Source organism: Mustelus asterias, chromosome 7 (assembly GCF_964213995.1).
Source record: "Mustelus asterias chromosome 7, sMusAst1.hap1.1, whole genome shotgun sequence".
NCBI classification, from domain to species: Eukaryota; Metazoa; Chordata; class Chondrichthyes; order Carcharhiniformes; family Triakidae; genus Mustelus; species Mustelus asterias.
This window is the reverse complement of record NC_135807.1, coordinates 130,244,242-130,260,823: the sequence shown is the minus strand read 5'-3', so window position 1 is coordinate 130,260,823 and position 16,582 is coordinate 130,244,242. Positions and strand designations below refer to the sequence as shown.

Below are 16,582 nucleotides of genomic sequence, written 5' to 3'. Positions count from 1 at the left end.
TTCAGTTGACACTGTCTGTGCAGATAACATTTGAGCACCTCTCTAACTGACTAAGCGAGGCTTCACTATCTAACACTGGGCTTATTTTGTGTGTGTGTGCATGTGTGTGTGTGTGTGTGTGTGCATGTGTGTGTGCATGTGTGTGTGTGTGTGTGTGCGTGTGTGTGTGTGCGTGTGTGTGTGAGTGTGTGTGTGCATGTGTGTGTGTGTGCGTGTGTGTGCGTGTGTGTGTGCGCGTGTGTGTGTGCATGTGTGTGTGTCCCTTTAACAGCATCTTGCATAACCATGAGGGTGTTGTTAACATGCTCCAGTTTGAAAAGCCATTTTATTCAGCATCTCCCCAACATTACAAAAACATAGGGAATGAATGTCAATTGCTTTAAGCGTCTTGACCGATGTGAGATATTAAATAATAATAATGATAAGTTGATGCAAGCAGGTAACCTTTCTACATTTTGTTGTGTGCTGTTCAGATAGGGTGCATCTTTGAACAATGACTAATCAAATTCATATGGGGGGGGCTGGGTTGGGGGGGTCTTCCTTATCTCACTAGGTGGCAGTGTACGACTACATCTGCAATGATGAGCTCACCATGCACCCGTCCTGTGGCTGTGTATCCCAAGGGCGCCGTCGAACCTGTGGCTCGGAGGCCGGCCGTGGAGAGATCGCCACTCATGTGTCGATCTACATCATACACCTCAGCGGCTTGCAAGAGCTGTACAGGCATTTCCTCCGGCTGCCTGATGGTGCCATTGTTGAGGTATTTAAAAGAAAATATATTTTATAGCCTTGTTTAAGGGTTATTGCAGAATGGAACATGAACCGATTAAGCTTAAAATGTGCATTGCGTGCATTTAGATGCGGGATGGTTGAACCAGACATGTCTTTTATTTTATTGTTTTTTCCCCCTGCATTGGCACAACATGACACAAAAAAAAAATCATTTGCATGAAAATAGGATGGCTGTCAAAAGACTGAAGTCAGCCTCAGCCCTTGTGAGATCAAAAGAATGTCTCCAGCGCTTCATATTTACATCTTTGTTTTTTTTCCTTTGCCAAGCGGTAATGTTGGTCTACATCGATACCCCTTTTCTCCAAATTGTCATCAGTTTTGTGTTACACTTTTATTACTGTCGGTGAAATGTTGTGACATTGTTTTACCCAGCAGGCTACAGCAGAATGTTTTATCATGCGCAGTAAAACATTGCTAATTTGTAACCTGGATTTTACGATCAGGAAAATATATGAAGTTCATTATCCAATTGCCAAATAAATATTTCTTTTAAATGTATTCAGTCACGAAAGGGAGTTTCGGTGGGAGGGGGGGAGGGGGGGGGGGGGCGGAGGGGGGCAGGGGTGGCATTTTGCGAAATTTGGGTCCCCGGCATTTTTTAGAGGCACTGGAATATATTGACTGCATCTTGGAGAAATGATTAAAGTTTTTTTTTATTGGTGGCACAATTAGGCTTACATTAACACTGCAATGAAGTTACTGTGAAAATCCCTGAGTTGCCACACTCCGGCGCCTGCTCGGGTACACTGAGGGAGAATTTAGCACCTAACGAGCACTTCTTTCAGAGTATGGGAGGAAATGGGAGCACCCGGAGAAAACCCATGCAGACATGGGGAAAATGTGCAGATTCCACACAGACAGTGACCCAAGCCAGGAATCAAACTTAGGTTCCTGGTGCTATGAGGCAGCAGTGCTAACCACTGTGCCACCGTGCTGCCAAAGAAAGAAAGGCATGTGTTTATACAACACCCTTCAAGATCACAGGATGTCCAAAAGAATCTTCCAACCAATAAAGTGGCGGCACTTTATTACGACGGTCGTTTCAGACAACCATTGCAATCAAATTTCTCTCTACTAACTCAAATAAATGCTTCATAATTTTAAACAACTCCACCAAATCTTCTCTTAGCCTTCTCTGCTCCAAGCTGAACAACCGTAGCTTCTCCAGTCTATCCAAACAGTAATGGCCCAACACCGGAACTATTCTGATACATCACTTAGGTACCTTCGCTAAAGTATGCCTGCACGGTGGCACAGTGGTTAGCACTGCTGTCTTACAGCGCCAGGGGTCCTGGGTTTGATTCCTGACTTGGGTCACTGTCTGTGCAGAGTCTGCACATTCTCCCTGTGTTTGCGTGGGTTTCCTCCCACAATCCGAAAGACATGCTGATTAGTTGCAGCGGCCATACTAAATTGTATCTCAGTGTAACCGAACAAGTGCTGGAGTGTGGCGACTAGGGGATTTTCACAGTAACTTCATTGCAGTGAAGCCTACTTGTGACACTAATAAATAAACTTAAACATAAAACTTCAATTCACCCTGAAAGTGCAGTATCCAGAATTTGTTTTAACTCAGGGTGAACTAGTGCTTCCTGGTTTAGCACAACTTCCTAACTTTGATACTCCCTGCCTCTATTTATAAAGTCCAGCATCCCAAATGGCCTATTATCAGTTTTGTTAACCCAACCGCTCCAGTATTTCCTCTAACTCCTGTTTTTGGGGGTATGCGTGGGCAATTTGCTTAATTGCGATAACCCTTTAAATTACAAAATGATCATAAATATTTCTATTCTATAACTACTTAGAGCTGTCAATCAAACCACTTTCTTAACAGGCACCCCTTTATGATAATGTTAGTTTGTAAAATCAGCCATTGCAGCACAAATCCTAAATTCATAGCCCTAGGCTTACGTGACCAGATAGAATTAAATATCAGGCACCATTTTCTTTTAAACTCCAGACATTTACTTTTTTAATTTAAAGCCAAACAGGAAAATCCATTGATGCTATGACAATGCCATGAATTTTGACCGTTCTAATGTGTTTGGACAGTTCATTGGACAGCTTGACAGTTCTATGACAGCTTAGAGAATTCCAATGAGTTTATGCACTTATTATGCACTTTCATGTTTATCCCAAAGTGTGCCTTACCTCTTTCAAAAATGTCCCAGGACCATATCCGAAAGTCAACATATCAGAGAATCATAGTATCTCTGCAGAAGGAGGCCATTTGGTTCATCGAGCCCACATCAACAACAATCCACCCCAGGCCTTAACACCATAACCTCACGTATTAACCCCACTAATCCCCCTGACACAAAGGGGCAATTTACGATGGTCAATCCACCTAACATTCACATTTTTGGACACTAAAGGGCAATTTAGCATGGCCAATCAATCTAACCTGCACATCTCTGGATCTCGAACAACATTGCAGAATCAGAGGCCATTAGATTTCTAGGCCATCAGCTTTTCAAATCTGACCTGAATGTTGGTGCCCTTTAAGGTTTTGTGTTGTATTTTCTCAGACCATGTCCCTCATGGCAGCTCAACTATCAAATTAAAGACATCACATTAAACATGTGTCAGTAGGATTGGGAACTCTAGTTAGATGTATTTAGGTAGGTCATGTAACAATTGGCCCGATTTTACCATCGCGTTGCGCCTGTTTTCAGGTGCAAAAACTTGGTAAAGTCGGGGGTGAGGTGAGTCACGCGATTCACGCCCCCCCCCTCTGCGCTGGTTAACCCTTTACCAAGGCCCACAAATGGCCGGGACCACGCCCGAAACAGATGCAATGGCCATTTACATGTATTTGCATACATTTAAATTGACCTAATGGGCTGCACGCCCAACTTTACCAGCAGTCCCCCCTTTACCACCACGTTCGCTCATCCAGATTCGGTACTAAACAGACATGCTCCATAGAAGTCCGATTTGAGCACTCCAGTTAGTGAGGAGCTCGGTGCCTGGCGTCCAACGGCTCTCTGCTTGAGATCGGGCGGGGGGGAGTGGGGGAAGGTGGGTCCGCTGCCACTCTGCCTGAGATCGGTGGGGGGTAGGGCGGGGGGGAGGGCCTGCTATCAGTCTGGGTGGTGGGGGGATAAGGGGGTCAGTAATGTTGTGGGGGTGGGGAAATATCTGTGGGGGCCAGGGGGGAGGCATTATCCAGACCGAGAGGGATGTGGCAGGGGAGCAGCATTCTATCTTTTCTTTTCTGCACATGCGCAGTTGGAGTCGGAGCTGCAGGATTTCGGGCACATTAAGCCCCACCCACAGGCTTCTGCAGCGCGATCTCGGAATCGCTGATATTTTCTCAAGCAGAGTGTGTATGGGGGCGCCTCAGAATGGAGTCGGATCTGAAACACTCCCAGTTTCAAGTCCACCCAGAACTCAGAACGAAAATGGCAAAATAGGGCCCAATGACTTTGTGCCTTCAGCCAGCCCTGCCCCTGACGTTTTCCCATTGGCTCCATGTCCATTCACACATTGCACCCACCAGTCGAATAGCAAATGGATTTTATTTTTTTATCTAGTTGGTTGATTCCTGTCTGTCAGTCTCTGATTATTCCATCTCACCCTTTAATTTTCTCTCAGGGCTTCTTGCAGCCACATCTCAGAAATTACCTTTCATTCCTGCAGACACCAGGGCAATCTGGGAGGATTGGCAATCTTGCATGTGAACCATCTCATACCTTTAAGGTCTCACACTTGAGCGTATCACATCTCAACGCTGTCACTTCCCAAAGCAGGAAGATTGCTTCCTCGTCGTAGACTCTCCATTCAGGGGGAAACAGCCTCTCAGCAACTTCTCTGTCAAGTGTGAGTGAGAGAAAGGCAGTCAGACAGAAAGATTCAGTTTTGAATTAATACCGAGACTTTCCGACAGAAGACTCACGAGTGACAATTGTGAGTAGCGTCAGCTTTACCCAGATTTAAAGCAATTAAGTGAAACCGCAGAACCATAGAAAAGTTGCAGCACAGAGGGAGGCCATTCGGGCCATCTTGTCCATGCCAGCCCGAGGACACCCAGGTGCCCTTTCTAATCCCACCTTCCTGCACCTGGCCCATATCCTTGTAGCTCACAGCACTTGAGGTGCAGATCCAGGTACTTTTAAAAAGGTCTCTGCCTTCATAGAGTCATAGAACCCCTGCATGACAGAAGGAGGCCATTCAGCCCATCGAAGCTGCATCAACTCTCTGACAGAGTGTCTTACCCAGGCCCTCTCCCCTGCTCGATCCCTGTTTTTCCACACATTAACCATGGCTAATCCATCTAACCTATCTATCTTTGGACACTAAGGGCCCAATTTTACCATCGCGTTGCGCCTGTTTTCGGGTGGGAAAACTTGATAAAGTCGGGCGTGAGGCGAGTAGCGCGATCTACGCCCACCTCCGCGCCAGTTCCCCCTTTACCAAGGCCCGAAAATGGCTACGATCAGGACCGTGCCCAAAATGGGCGTGACAACAATTGAAATGCATTCCCATGCATTTAAATTGACTTAATGGGCTGCATGCCCAACCTTACCGGCACTTCCCCCTTTCCCACCACATTCGCCCATCCAGAATGGGCGTGAAACAGACATACTCCACAAAAGTCCAATTCGGGTGCTCCAGTTCGTGAGGAGGTGAGTACCAAGCGTCCGACAGCTCTCTGCTTGAGATCGGTGAGGGGGGAAAGGGGATTCCTCTGCCACGCTGCCTGAGATCAGTGGGGGGGAAGGGGGGTCTGCCACCACTCTACTGAGATTGGTTGGGGGGAAGGGGGGGCGGGGCCCACGGTTGCGGGGGGCGGGGCCCACGGTCGGTCTGGCTGGTAGAGGGGGTGGGATAATTAAGGGAATCAGTAATGTTGTGGGGGTGGGACTGTCTGTGGGAGCCAGGGGGAGGCGTTATCCAGCCTGGGAGGGATATGGCAGCGGAGCAGCATTCTATCATTTTTTTTCCTGGGCATGCGCAGTTGGAGGCACCGATCGGAGCTGCAGGATTTCGGGCATGTTAAGCCCCGCCCACAGACTTCTGCAGCGCGATTTAGAATTGCTGATAATTTTTTAGGCAGAGTGCGTATGGGGGTGCCAGAAAATGGGTCTAATAGTCAGATCTAAAACACTCCCAGTTTCAAGTCCACCCAGCACTTAGAATCAAAATGGTAAAATAGGGTCCTAAGGGCCAATTTAGCATGGCCAATCCACCTAGCCTGCACATCTTTGGACATTAAAAGCACTAAGAGGCAATTTATCATGGCCAATCTACCCCACCCATACATCTTTGAACACTAAGGGACAATTTAGCATGGCCAATCCACCTAATCTGCACACCTTTGGATGCTAGGAGACAGTTAGCATGGCCAATCCACCTAATCTGCACACCTTTGGACACGAAGAGACAATTTAGCATGGCCAATCCACCTAACCTGCACACCTTTGGACACTAAGAGATAATTTAGCATAGCCAATCCACCTAATCTGCACACCTTTGGACGCGAGGAGACAGGTTAGCATGGCCATATCCACCTAATCTGCACACCTTTGGACACGAAGAGACAATTTAGCATGGCCAATCCACCTAACCTGCACACCTTTGGATGCTAGGAGACAAGTTAGCATGGCCAATCCACCTAATCTGCACACCTTTGGACACTAAGAGACAATTTAGCATGGCCAATCCACCTAACCTGCACACCTTTGGACGCTAGGAGACAAGTTAGCATGGCCGATCCACCTAATCTGCATACCTTTGGACATTAAGGGACAATTTACCATGGCCAATCCACCTAATCTGCACATCTTTGGTCACTAAGAGGCAATTTAGCATGACCAATCCACCTAACCTGCACGTCTTTGGACTCTAAGGGGTAATTTAGCATGGCCAATCTATCTAACCTACATATCTTTGGACGCTAAGAGGCAATTTAGCATGGCCAATCTACCTAACCTGGACACCTTTGGACATGTTGTTCATTGGGATGAATTTAATCTTGTGTGGGTGAGGCAGAGTGAACTATGTCTGAGGATCAGGGGGAGAAGCGACAGTAACCACCTTGACACTGAGGCTCCAGTCACTCCAGTCTGACCCGGGCGCTGCGGCCACTGAGCATTTGGCCAACTGCTGATCAGCAGAGACTCGTGAATGGACCAGCCATCCTGAGCTGGGTGAGACCTGAACAATCAGCACATGGTACAAACCCACCATGAGAGATAAGGGGGGTGGGGGGGGGGGGGGGGGGGGGGGGAGGGGGCGGAAACTGATCTTTCATAATCACATCAATATTTCAGAGAAAGAGAACATATTTTAGAGGGGGGAGAGAGAAGAGCTGCTGAAATATTGCAGGAGACAGAAAAAAATAATGCTTTAATAAAGTAAATAACTAGAAACAAGATCCAGAGGGGAGATCACCTGCAATTTTTTGTAGAGCAGCAGATAATTAAGATAAAAATTGTGCCAGTGAGCCCTTTTATGTTTTAATATCAGCAAGCTATGTAATGTTTTTACTTTGATTTGATTTGATTTATTATTGTCACATGCATTAGTATACAGTGAAAAGTATTGTTTCCTGCGCTCTATACAGACAAAGCATACCGTTCATAGAGAAGGAAAGGAGAGAGCAGAGAATGTAGTGTTACAGTCATAGCCAGGGTGTAGAGAAAGATCAGCTTAATGCGAGGTAGGTCCATTCAGAAGTCTGATGCCAGCAGGGAAGAAGCTGTTCTTGAGTCAGTTGGTACGTGACCTCAGACTTTTGTATCTTTTTGAGGACTCTGGGTCTGTACTCGTTGGAGTTTGGAAGGATGAGGGGGGATCTTATTGAAACTTACAGGATACTGCGAAGCCTGGATAGAGTAGACGTGGAGGGGATGTTTCCACTAGTAGGAAAAACTAGAACCAGAGGGCACAACCTCAGACTAAAGGGACGATCCTTTAAAACAGAGATGAGGAGGAATTTCTTCAGCCAGAGAGTGATGAATCTGTGGAATTCTTTGCCGCAGAAGGCTGTGGAGGCCAGGTCATTGAGTGTCTTCAAGGTAGAGATAGATAGGTTCTTGATTGATAAGGGGTTCAGGGGTTATGTGCAAAAGGCAGGAGAATGGGGATGAGAAAAATATCAGCCATGATTGAATGGGGGAGCAGACTCGATGGGCCGAGTGGCCTAATTCTGCTCCTAGGTCTTATGGTCTTTTCCCCGGCGGAAGAAGGTGGAAGAGAGTATGTCTGGGGTGCGTGTGGCCCTTGATTATGCTGGCTGTTTTCCCGAGGCAGTGGCAAATGTAGACAGAGTCAATGGATGGGAGGCTGGTTTGAGTGATGGCCTAGACTTCGTTCATGACTCTTTTAATTAATTTAGTCCTGCGATGTACTGTTTCAGCATGTTTGTTGTGTCACAGTAAGGGATTATTCTGTATCATGTCTTTAATTAGCATCAAAAAATATATCCTGCTCTAGCTATTAGGGAGGTTTAACAATGAATGGTTGGGAAGTAGTCCATGAAGCAGTCAGTGTCCCTATGCAGCGAGAACTGGACACTATCCAGGCTGAGGTTGCGAAGTGGCAAGTAACATTCGTGCCACACAGTGTCAGGTAATAACTATCTCCAGCACGAGAGAATCTAACCATTGCCCCTTTACATTCAATGGTATTACCAGTGCTGAATCCCCCACTATCAGCATTCTGAGGGTTACTATTGACCAGAAACGAAACTGGAACCACCATATAAACCCTGTGGCTACAAGAGCAGGTCAGGTGCTCAGAGTAACTCATCTATCCAAAAGCTGTCCACTGTCTGTATGACTCAAGTCAGGACTGTGGGGAAGTACTCTCTATTTGTCGGAATGATTGCAACTGAAAAACACTCAAGAAGCTTCACACTATTCAGCTAATGTTCTGGGGACCCGGGTTCGAATCCCGCCACGGCAGTTGATCGAATTTGAATTCAATAAAAAATATCTGGAATTAAGAATCTACTGATGACCATGGAATCATTGTCAATTGTCAGAAAAACCCACCTGATTCACTAGGGAAAGAAATTTGCCGTCCTTACCTGGTCTGGCCTACATATGACTCCAGAGCCACAGCAAGTTTAAAAGTTTATTTATTAGTGTCACAAGTAGGTTTACATTGGCACTCCAATGAAGTTACTGTGAAAATCCCTTAGTCGCTACACTCCGGCGCCTGTTCGGGTACACTGAGGGAGAATCTGGCATGGGCCAATGCACCTAATCAGCACATCTTTTGGACTATGGGAGGAAACCGGAGCACCCGGAGGAAACCCACGCAGAGGCAGGGAGAAAGTGAGACTCCACACAGACAGTGACCCAAGCTGGGAATCGAACCCGGGTCCTTGGTGCTGTGTGCCTTGGTGCTGTGTGCCTTGGTGCTGTGTGCCACCGTGCCACCCGCAATGTGGTTGACTCTCAACTGCCCTCCAAGGGCAAGTAGATGAATGAAAAAATCAATCCAGCACAAAGCAGCCCACTTGATTGGCTCTCCATCTACCATTTCAACATTCACTCTCTCCACCACCGATTGTACAGTGGCCGCAGTGTTTACCATTTATGACACGCACTGCAGGAACTCGCCAAGCCTCCTTCAACAGCGCCTTCTAAACCTCCAACCTCCACCATCTGGACGGACAAGGGCAGTGAACACATGGGAACAACAGCAGCTGCAAGTTCCCTTCGAAACCACACAGCATCCTGACCTGGAAATATATCGCCGTTCCTTCACTGTTGCTGGGTCACAATCCTGGATCTCATAGAATCATCGAATCCCTCCAGTGAAGGAGGAGGTAATTCAGCCCATTGAGCCTGCACCTACAACAATCCCACCCAGGGCTTATCCCCACAACCCCATGTATATATCCTGATAATCCATGTATTTATCTTGATAATCCCCCTGACACTGAGGATCAATTTAGCATAGCCAATCCACAGAGCAAATCACCGATAGAGAACATTATCAGTGATTACAACACATCATTATAGAATCATAGAATCCCTACAGTACAGATTCAACCCATTGAGCCCGCATTGACAACAATCCCACCCAAGCCCTATCCCCGTAATCACCCTGCTACTTTCCCTGACACTAAGGTGCAATTTAGCATGGTCAATCCACCTAACTTGCACATCTTTGGACACTAAGGGGCAATTTGGCATGGCCAGTCCAATTAACCCGCACATCTTTGGACTGTGGGGGGAACCGGAGCACCCGGAGGAAACCCACGCAGATACGGGAGAACGTGTAAACTTCACACAGACACTCACCCAGGGCCAGAATCGAACTCGTGTCCCTGGCGCTGTGAGAAGCAGTGCTAACCACTGTGTCACCCTCCCTGACAGAACAGTGGGTGAACCTACACCACATGGACAGCAGCGGTTCAAGAAGACAGCTCACCACCACCTTCTCAAGGGCAATTAGGGACAACAAATGCTGTCCTAGCCAGCAAAGCCCTCATCCCGCGAAAGAATACATTTTTTAAAGGTATCAGTGTTTATAGAATCATGGAATCCCTACTGTACAGAAGGAGACCATTCAGCCCATCGAGTCTGTACCGAACACAGTCCCAATTCCTGTAACCTCACACATTACCCTGCTAATTTCCCTGACACTAGGATGAATTTAACATGGCCAATCAACCTAACCTGCACATCTTTGGACTGTGGGGGGAAACCGGAGCACCCGGAGGAAACCCACGCAGACACGGGGAGAACATGCAAACTCCACACGGACAGTCACCCAAGGCCAGAATTGAACCCGGGTCCCTGGCACTGTGAGGCAGCAGTGCTAACCACTGTGACGTCCGTGTGACAAGGGCAATTAAATTGCCCTCTCTTCTTTAGCCTATTGACATGTTAAACCTTTTCAGGAAGTACAGTATTGGTGATCGGTTGGATTATATTACATCTCTTAATAAAAATGGAAATGTTGAAAGTGAAGCATTTAGAAACATTCGGGTAAAAATATCTGTGTTTAAAATGTGTATTAACAGTATAAATGCGGTGATTAATGTTGCTGTTCCATGCCTATGGTAAAAGCACCAAAACCTTTTTCTTAGAGTGCAAATTTCTCGTAAGAAATAGCAGACAGGAAATATTTGTGAACACATTTACAATGCTGTCGTCTATTGTAGAATCGAGCAATCCATTTGTCAGTTACGCCATCTGTTTGAATTGGTGCTCCTGTAAACAAGTAAGGTCACAAGAAAGAATCCTGATCCTGTTTAATATTCTATCCTTCAGTCTGTCTTTCTAAAAATATGCATATCCGAATTCTGATGGCAACATCAAGGATCCAGGTCGGAGGAACTTAGTGAAGCTGACAGGATGAGGAAGTCAAATTAACATGGGCATTTGAAATGACAGGCTCACCCAGCCTTAGCCTAGATAAATGACTTTCCACTGATGTTAAATCGCTTCCTTGACATGGTCAGATGTTGCAACTCCTCCCTGCCAATTCCCTGTGGGCCAATCTGCAGTGACAATCAGCAGTCAAAAATAAATCTTCATTCAACACATGTAGACACGACACGAGCTACTCCGAAATATTGAGGGCGATTTTCAACTACAGGCCGTCCATTTCTATTTCGAGACCCCAGGGTTGAAAAGTGGCGGCGGGGAGCAACCCCCCCCCTTTCCCAGCCCCTCCTGCGGCAGTTGTCTATCTTCCGTGAATGGGCGAGGAGCGTTTGAAGTGCAAGGCTGCTTACGTGTGCCAATTGGAGTCCAACACCAGTTGTAGGACCCGGCTGGCGATTTCTAGGTACAGATGGGCAGAATGGGCACACACTGGCCGTCTGAACCAAGTAGACAGCGACCTAGCCAAGTGGGCCCTTCAGAATGGTCCAAACCTGCTGCCAGCTCCTGCTGGCCTTTTGCAATAGTGCCGAGTCTGGGTCTCCTTTGTGAGCTGGCCAGTCCCTTGCACTCCCATGATGTTAAAATGTGGCAAGGGAAATTCTGGTTGGAGAGATTCAACTGTGGATTTTCAGGAAAGGTGGAGAGGGATTTGTGAGCACTTTAAAAGATAAAAGCCATGGTCGAAATAAGGTGGCAGTCGCAGGGACAGAGGAATCAGAAGTTCTTTATTGAGGATTAGGGTGGCACGGTGGCACAGTGGTTAGCACTTCTGCCTCTGGTCCCGGGTTCAATTCCGGCCTTGGGTGACCATCTGTGTGGAGTCTGCACATTCTCCCTCTGCGTGAGTTTCCTCCAGATGCTCCGGTTTCCTTCCACAATCCAAAAGACGTGCAGGTTAGGTACATTGGCCATGCTAAATTCTCCCTCAGTGTGCCCGAAAGGGGCCAGAGTGTGGTGACTAGGGTATTTTCACAGTAATTTCATTGCAGTGTTAATGTAAGCCTACTTGTGACACTAATAAATAAACTATGAAAGGGCGATGATGGTAATTTTCAAAGTAAGGGCAAGGAATCTTACATGACGTGTTGTCCAGCGGGTGAAGGAGGGAGGATCCTAGGAAAGGGATTAAGTGTTGTCTATATGAGCAAAAAATTAGGTCAAAGAAGGAGGAAGGTTTTCCACTGATGGCATTAGGAGAGATAGGAGAGAAAGTTGCAGGTTTACAGCAAGGTCAGGCCTATACCTGGAGTGGGGGGGGGGGGGGGGGGGGGGGCGGAGGTGGGGGTGCGGAAATTGGTCTGTGTGCAAAGGGAATTGGGGCAAACAGCTGAGGCCATCTATGAGTTCTGTGTACACAATGGATGGAGAGGAGGGAGATGAGGGGAGTTGGTTGGTAGCTGTAAAAAGAAACTGGGGACATTTTGGCACCGCAGTGTCATCCTGGAGTGTTCAATGATTTTGACAGAGTGGGGTCATACGAGGTCGGGGGGGGGGGGGGGGGGGGGGGGGGGGAAGGAATGACTAGGATGCGGTGAAAGGACCACCAATGGGAGAGGTCATTGGAGTGTTTGAGCAAATCAGTGATGACCGCAGAAATCATGTGGAAAGTGGAGGCTGAACGCTAAGCTGTGGCGAGTTTGAAAGTTAGTGAGACAGGAGGGAGATGTTTTTTTCCCCCGTGGTGCATACAGGAGGAAGTGGAGAAGTAAATCAGGGATTGCCATGGGGCCAGTACTGGAGGAATGACGAGATAAGAAGGGTTTGTAGGGCTGGGGGAGATTCCAGAGGTAGTGGCGGGTGAAGCCATGGATGAATTTGATAACAGGTCATTCTCAACTCGAGGTGTGACTGGACCAAGAGCCAATGTAGGTCAGAGAGCATGAGGATGACGGGTGAACAGGAATGTTAGGGTATGTGCAGCAGATACTTCAATGGGTTCAAGTTTGCAATGGGTGGAGGGTAACCAGGCGATTTTATGATTTTAGGGCACCACGGAGGCACAGCTGCCTCACAGCCCCAGGGAACCAGGCTCAATTCCGGCCTCAGGTCACTGTCTGTGTGGAGTTTGCACGTTCTCCCCGTGTCTGCATGGGTTTCCGCCGGGTGCTCCAGTTTCCTCCCACAGTCCAAAGCTGTGCGGGTTAGGTTGATTGACCATGATAAATTGACCCTGGTGTCAAGAGGATTGACAGGGCAAATGAGGGTTACAGAATAGGGCCTGGGTGGGGCTGTGGTTGGGACAGACCCAATGGGCTGAATGACCTCCTTCTGTACTGCAGGGATTTTATGCTTAACTTGTGTTAGTGAATTGGTGCCACTTGGTGTGGTTAAATGAGGTGAGCCGCTGAGAATGGGCAGTCAGTCTTTCTTACAGTAACTGCAGGCTTTGGGATGGTACAGTTTGGCCAGGGTCTGTGAGTTGACATTGGGGCAGTCAGATAATTGGAGCAAGGGCATCAGCATTACATCTGGATCCTCCTTCAGGTACCTGTGTCCGAAGAGGGCAATGGTGACCATGGTCTTTCATTGGATTAGTCTATCTTTATGCTTGGGCGAAGCACTACAATGATTTGCCAATGCCTTTGCAGTATGGCTGACCAGGAAGCTCTCCTGCTCTTACCAGCTGCCAGCAGAATTCACAGGCTGGTAACCAACCCTTCTGACCATGTCATGAATGCACCTTCCACAGCAATGAATTTGATTTGATTTGATTTGATTTATTATTGGAAGAAGTCTCACAACATCAGGTTAAAGTCCAACAGGTTTATTTGGAATCACGAGCTTTCGGAGCGCTGCTCCTTCATTGGGTGAATCACGAGCTCGTGATTCCAAATAAACCTGTTGGACTTTAACCTGGTGTTGTGAGACTTCTTACTGCGTCCACCCCTGTCCAACATCAACATCTCAACATCATGATTTAGTGTTGTCACATGTACTGGGATACAGTGAAAAGTATTGTTTCTTGCACGCTATACAGACAAAACATACCCTTCATAGAGTACATAGGAGAGAAGGAAAGGAGAGGGTGCAGAATATAGTGTTACAGTCATAGCTAGGGTGTAGAGAAAGATCATCTTAATATATGGTAGGTCCATTCAAAAGTCTGATGGCAGCCGGAAAGAAGCTGTTTTTGAGTCGGTTGGTACATGACCTCAGACTTTTGTATCTTTTTTCCAATGGAAGAAGATGGAAGAGAATATGTCCAGGGTGCGTGGGGTCCTTGATTATATTGGCTGCTTTGTCAAAGCAGCGGGAAGTGTAGATGGAGTCAATGGATGGGAGGCTGGTTTGCATGAAGGACTGGTTGTGTTCACAACCCTTTGGAGTTTCTTGCGGTCTTGGGCAGAGCAGGAGCCATACCAAGCTGTGATACAACCAGAAAGGATGCTTTCTACGGTGCATCTGTAAAAGTTGGAATGGGATTTGAACCTGGGAGCTCTGGCCTAGAGGTAGGGACTCCACCCCTGCGCAACTAAACCTCCCATTCCACTTGGATCAGAAATCCTATACAGTGGGTTTTAATGAAAAGCGCTTTGGTACATTGGAATTCTGTACTTGCATCAGATAATGTACTTATGTGGATCTGAATATAGATTAAATATAACCAGAAGGGAACAAGTTACTTGGAAATAAAGGGAGATATTAACCACTGAACTGAACTGGAATTATCTACAATGAATGGGATAGAGCAATTGTAGCATTGCAATGAACTGCACATTAAGCTGCACGGTGATTAAATCAGTAAGAAATTACAATAAACCCTAAATTTGCTGAAAAGTATAGAAAAATGGAAAATCTGTTAAGGATTAAACCAATTTGTTCAAACTGACCCAAGGAGAAGTCTTTGTAATAGCAAATAGTATGATTGTCAAGAACAGGAGCTACAGTGACTACAGTTTAAATGCTTGGAGTTCTATTGGAAATGACAGCTATTAAAAATAATTAACGTTTGTAAACACAATATACCGGAAACAAGTGAATTTTGAAATATTATTAACATTAGAACATGCTATAATTAAATCATGCAGTTTCATAGTTGACTTCCAGTATCAAAAAAAGGTAACAACTTTTCCTTTGGCCTCTGTTAAGTTACTAATAATCCCTTTGATTAGCACTGACAGGTTGCATGCTGTGATGCGGCCAAGAGCCTCTCTTTAACCAATAGGGTCACAGTGGCAGCCAAAGCAGGGCCATATAAGGCTGACTGTCATTTGCTGCTAGGCCAGCCTCTTGATGTCTAAAGAGGCAACCTTCTGTAAATCCTATCCACAGCTTGAAAAACATGACACCCGAAGCAACCTGCTCGACATTGCTGGCAGCGAGTGGCGTCACGACTATTAAAAGACATGTAGGCTTAAATCGAAGCTTCTTCTGTCTAAAATTACACCCTTCTCAGAGTCCAAACAGAACGGTTCAGTATTATCGGAGATAAGCACTGAAATACAGTTGCACCATCTGAATGCTTATATCTGTTTCATTTCCTGAAATGAAATGAAGATCCTGTTCAGGAAATGAAATTGTAATCATGCAAGTAGACTTGGTGACCTGTACATTGCACCCTCATGTGATCCTATGCTATAGTGCTCATTAGGGGTGTGTTGTATCGAACTACTGATGAAGTGAGGTGGACTGGCCATAGTAAATGCGTGGGGTTATGGGGATAGGGCAGGGGGGAGGGGTTGGGGGGGTTAGGGGGGGCGGATAGGGAGGGACAGTGGTATGGGCCTGGGTAAGATGCTCTTCCGGAGGGTCGGTGCAGACTTGATGGGCTGAATGGCCTTCTGCTGCACTGTAGGGATTCTATGGGCCGGAATATTATCACCGTTCACGCCGGCGGGATTTTCCCATCCCGCTGCAGTGAACGAAGATTTGGCTGGCTGCCAAATTCTCCAACCTCACTGCAGCCGGAGCCTGACTTGAATGGTAGGTAAGGTCGCACCCTATGGATTCTGCTTAAGCTTTACTTAGGACTGTAACTAGTTGAAAGGGAAATTGGTAATCTCGGGGATTGTGTGGGTGAGGCTAGATTTCCTTTTTCTTAATTCATTCGTGGGACATGGGCATCGCTGGCTGGCCAGCATTTATTGCCCATCCCTAGTTGCCCGAGAGCAGTAGTGACAACCACATTGCTGTGGCTCTGGAGTCACATGTAGGCCAGACCAGGTAAGGACAGCAGATTTCTTTCCCTAAAGGACATTAGTGAAGCAGATGGATTTTCCCGACAATCGACACCGTTCATCGGCAGATTCTTAATTTCAGGTTTTTTTTCATTGAATTCAAATTCCACCAGCTGCCGTGGCGGGATTCGAACCCGGGTCCCCAGAAGCTGAGTTTCTGGATTAATAGGGCAGGATTCTTCCGGCCATGCTCACCTGAAAACCGGAGATTCCCCCCTGACTTCAATGGACCTTTACATGGTCCCCGCCCCCCCCCCTCCC

At 46.9% G+C, this 16,582-nt stretch overlaps 1 protein-coding gene across 1 annotated transcript in view; it reads left to right on the top strand.

The window, feature by feature from the left end:
• ofcc1 (orofacial cleft 1 candidate 1) overlaps window positions 1–16,582 on the top strand; it is a 219,054-nt gene that overhangs the window by 155,520 nt on the left and 46,952 nt on the right. Inside the window, exon 14 of the mRNA XM_078216978.1 lies at window positions 554–760. Within this exon, the coding sequence (XP_078073104.1) occupies window positions 554–760 (207 nt within the window). The remainder of the gene's footprint in view (window positions 1–553; window positions 761–16,582) is intronic.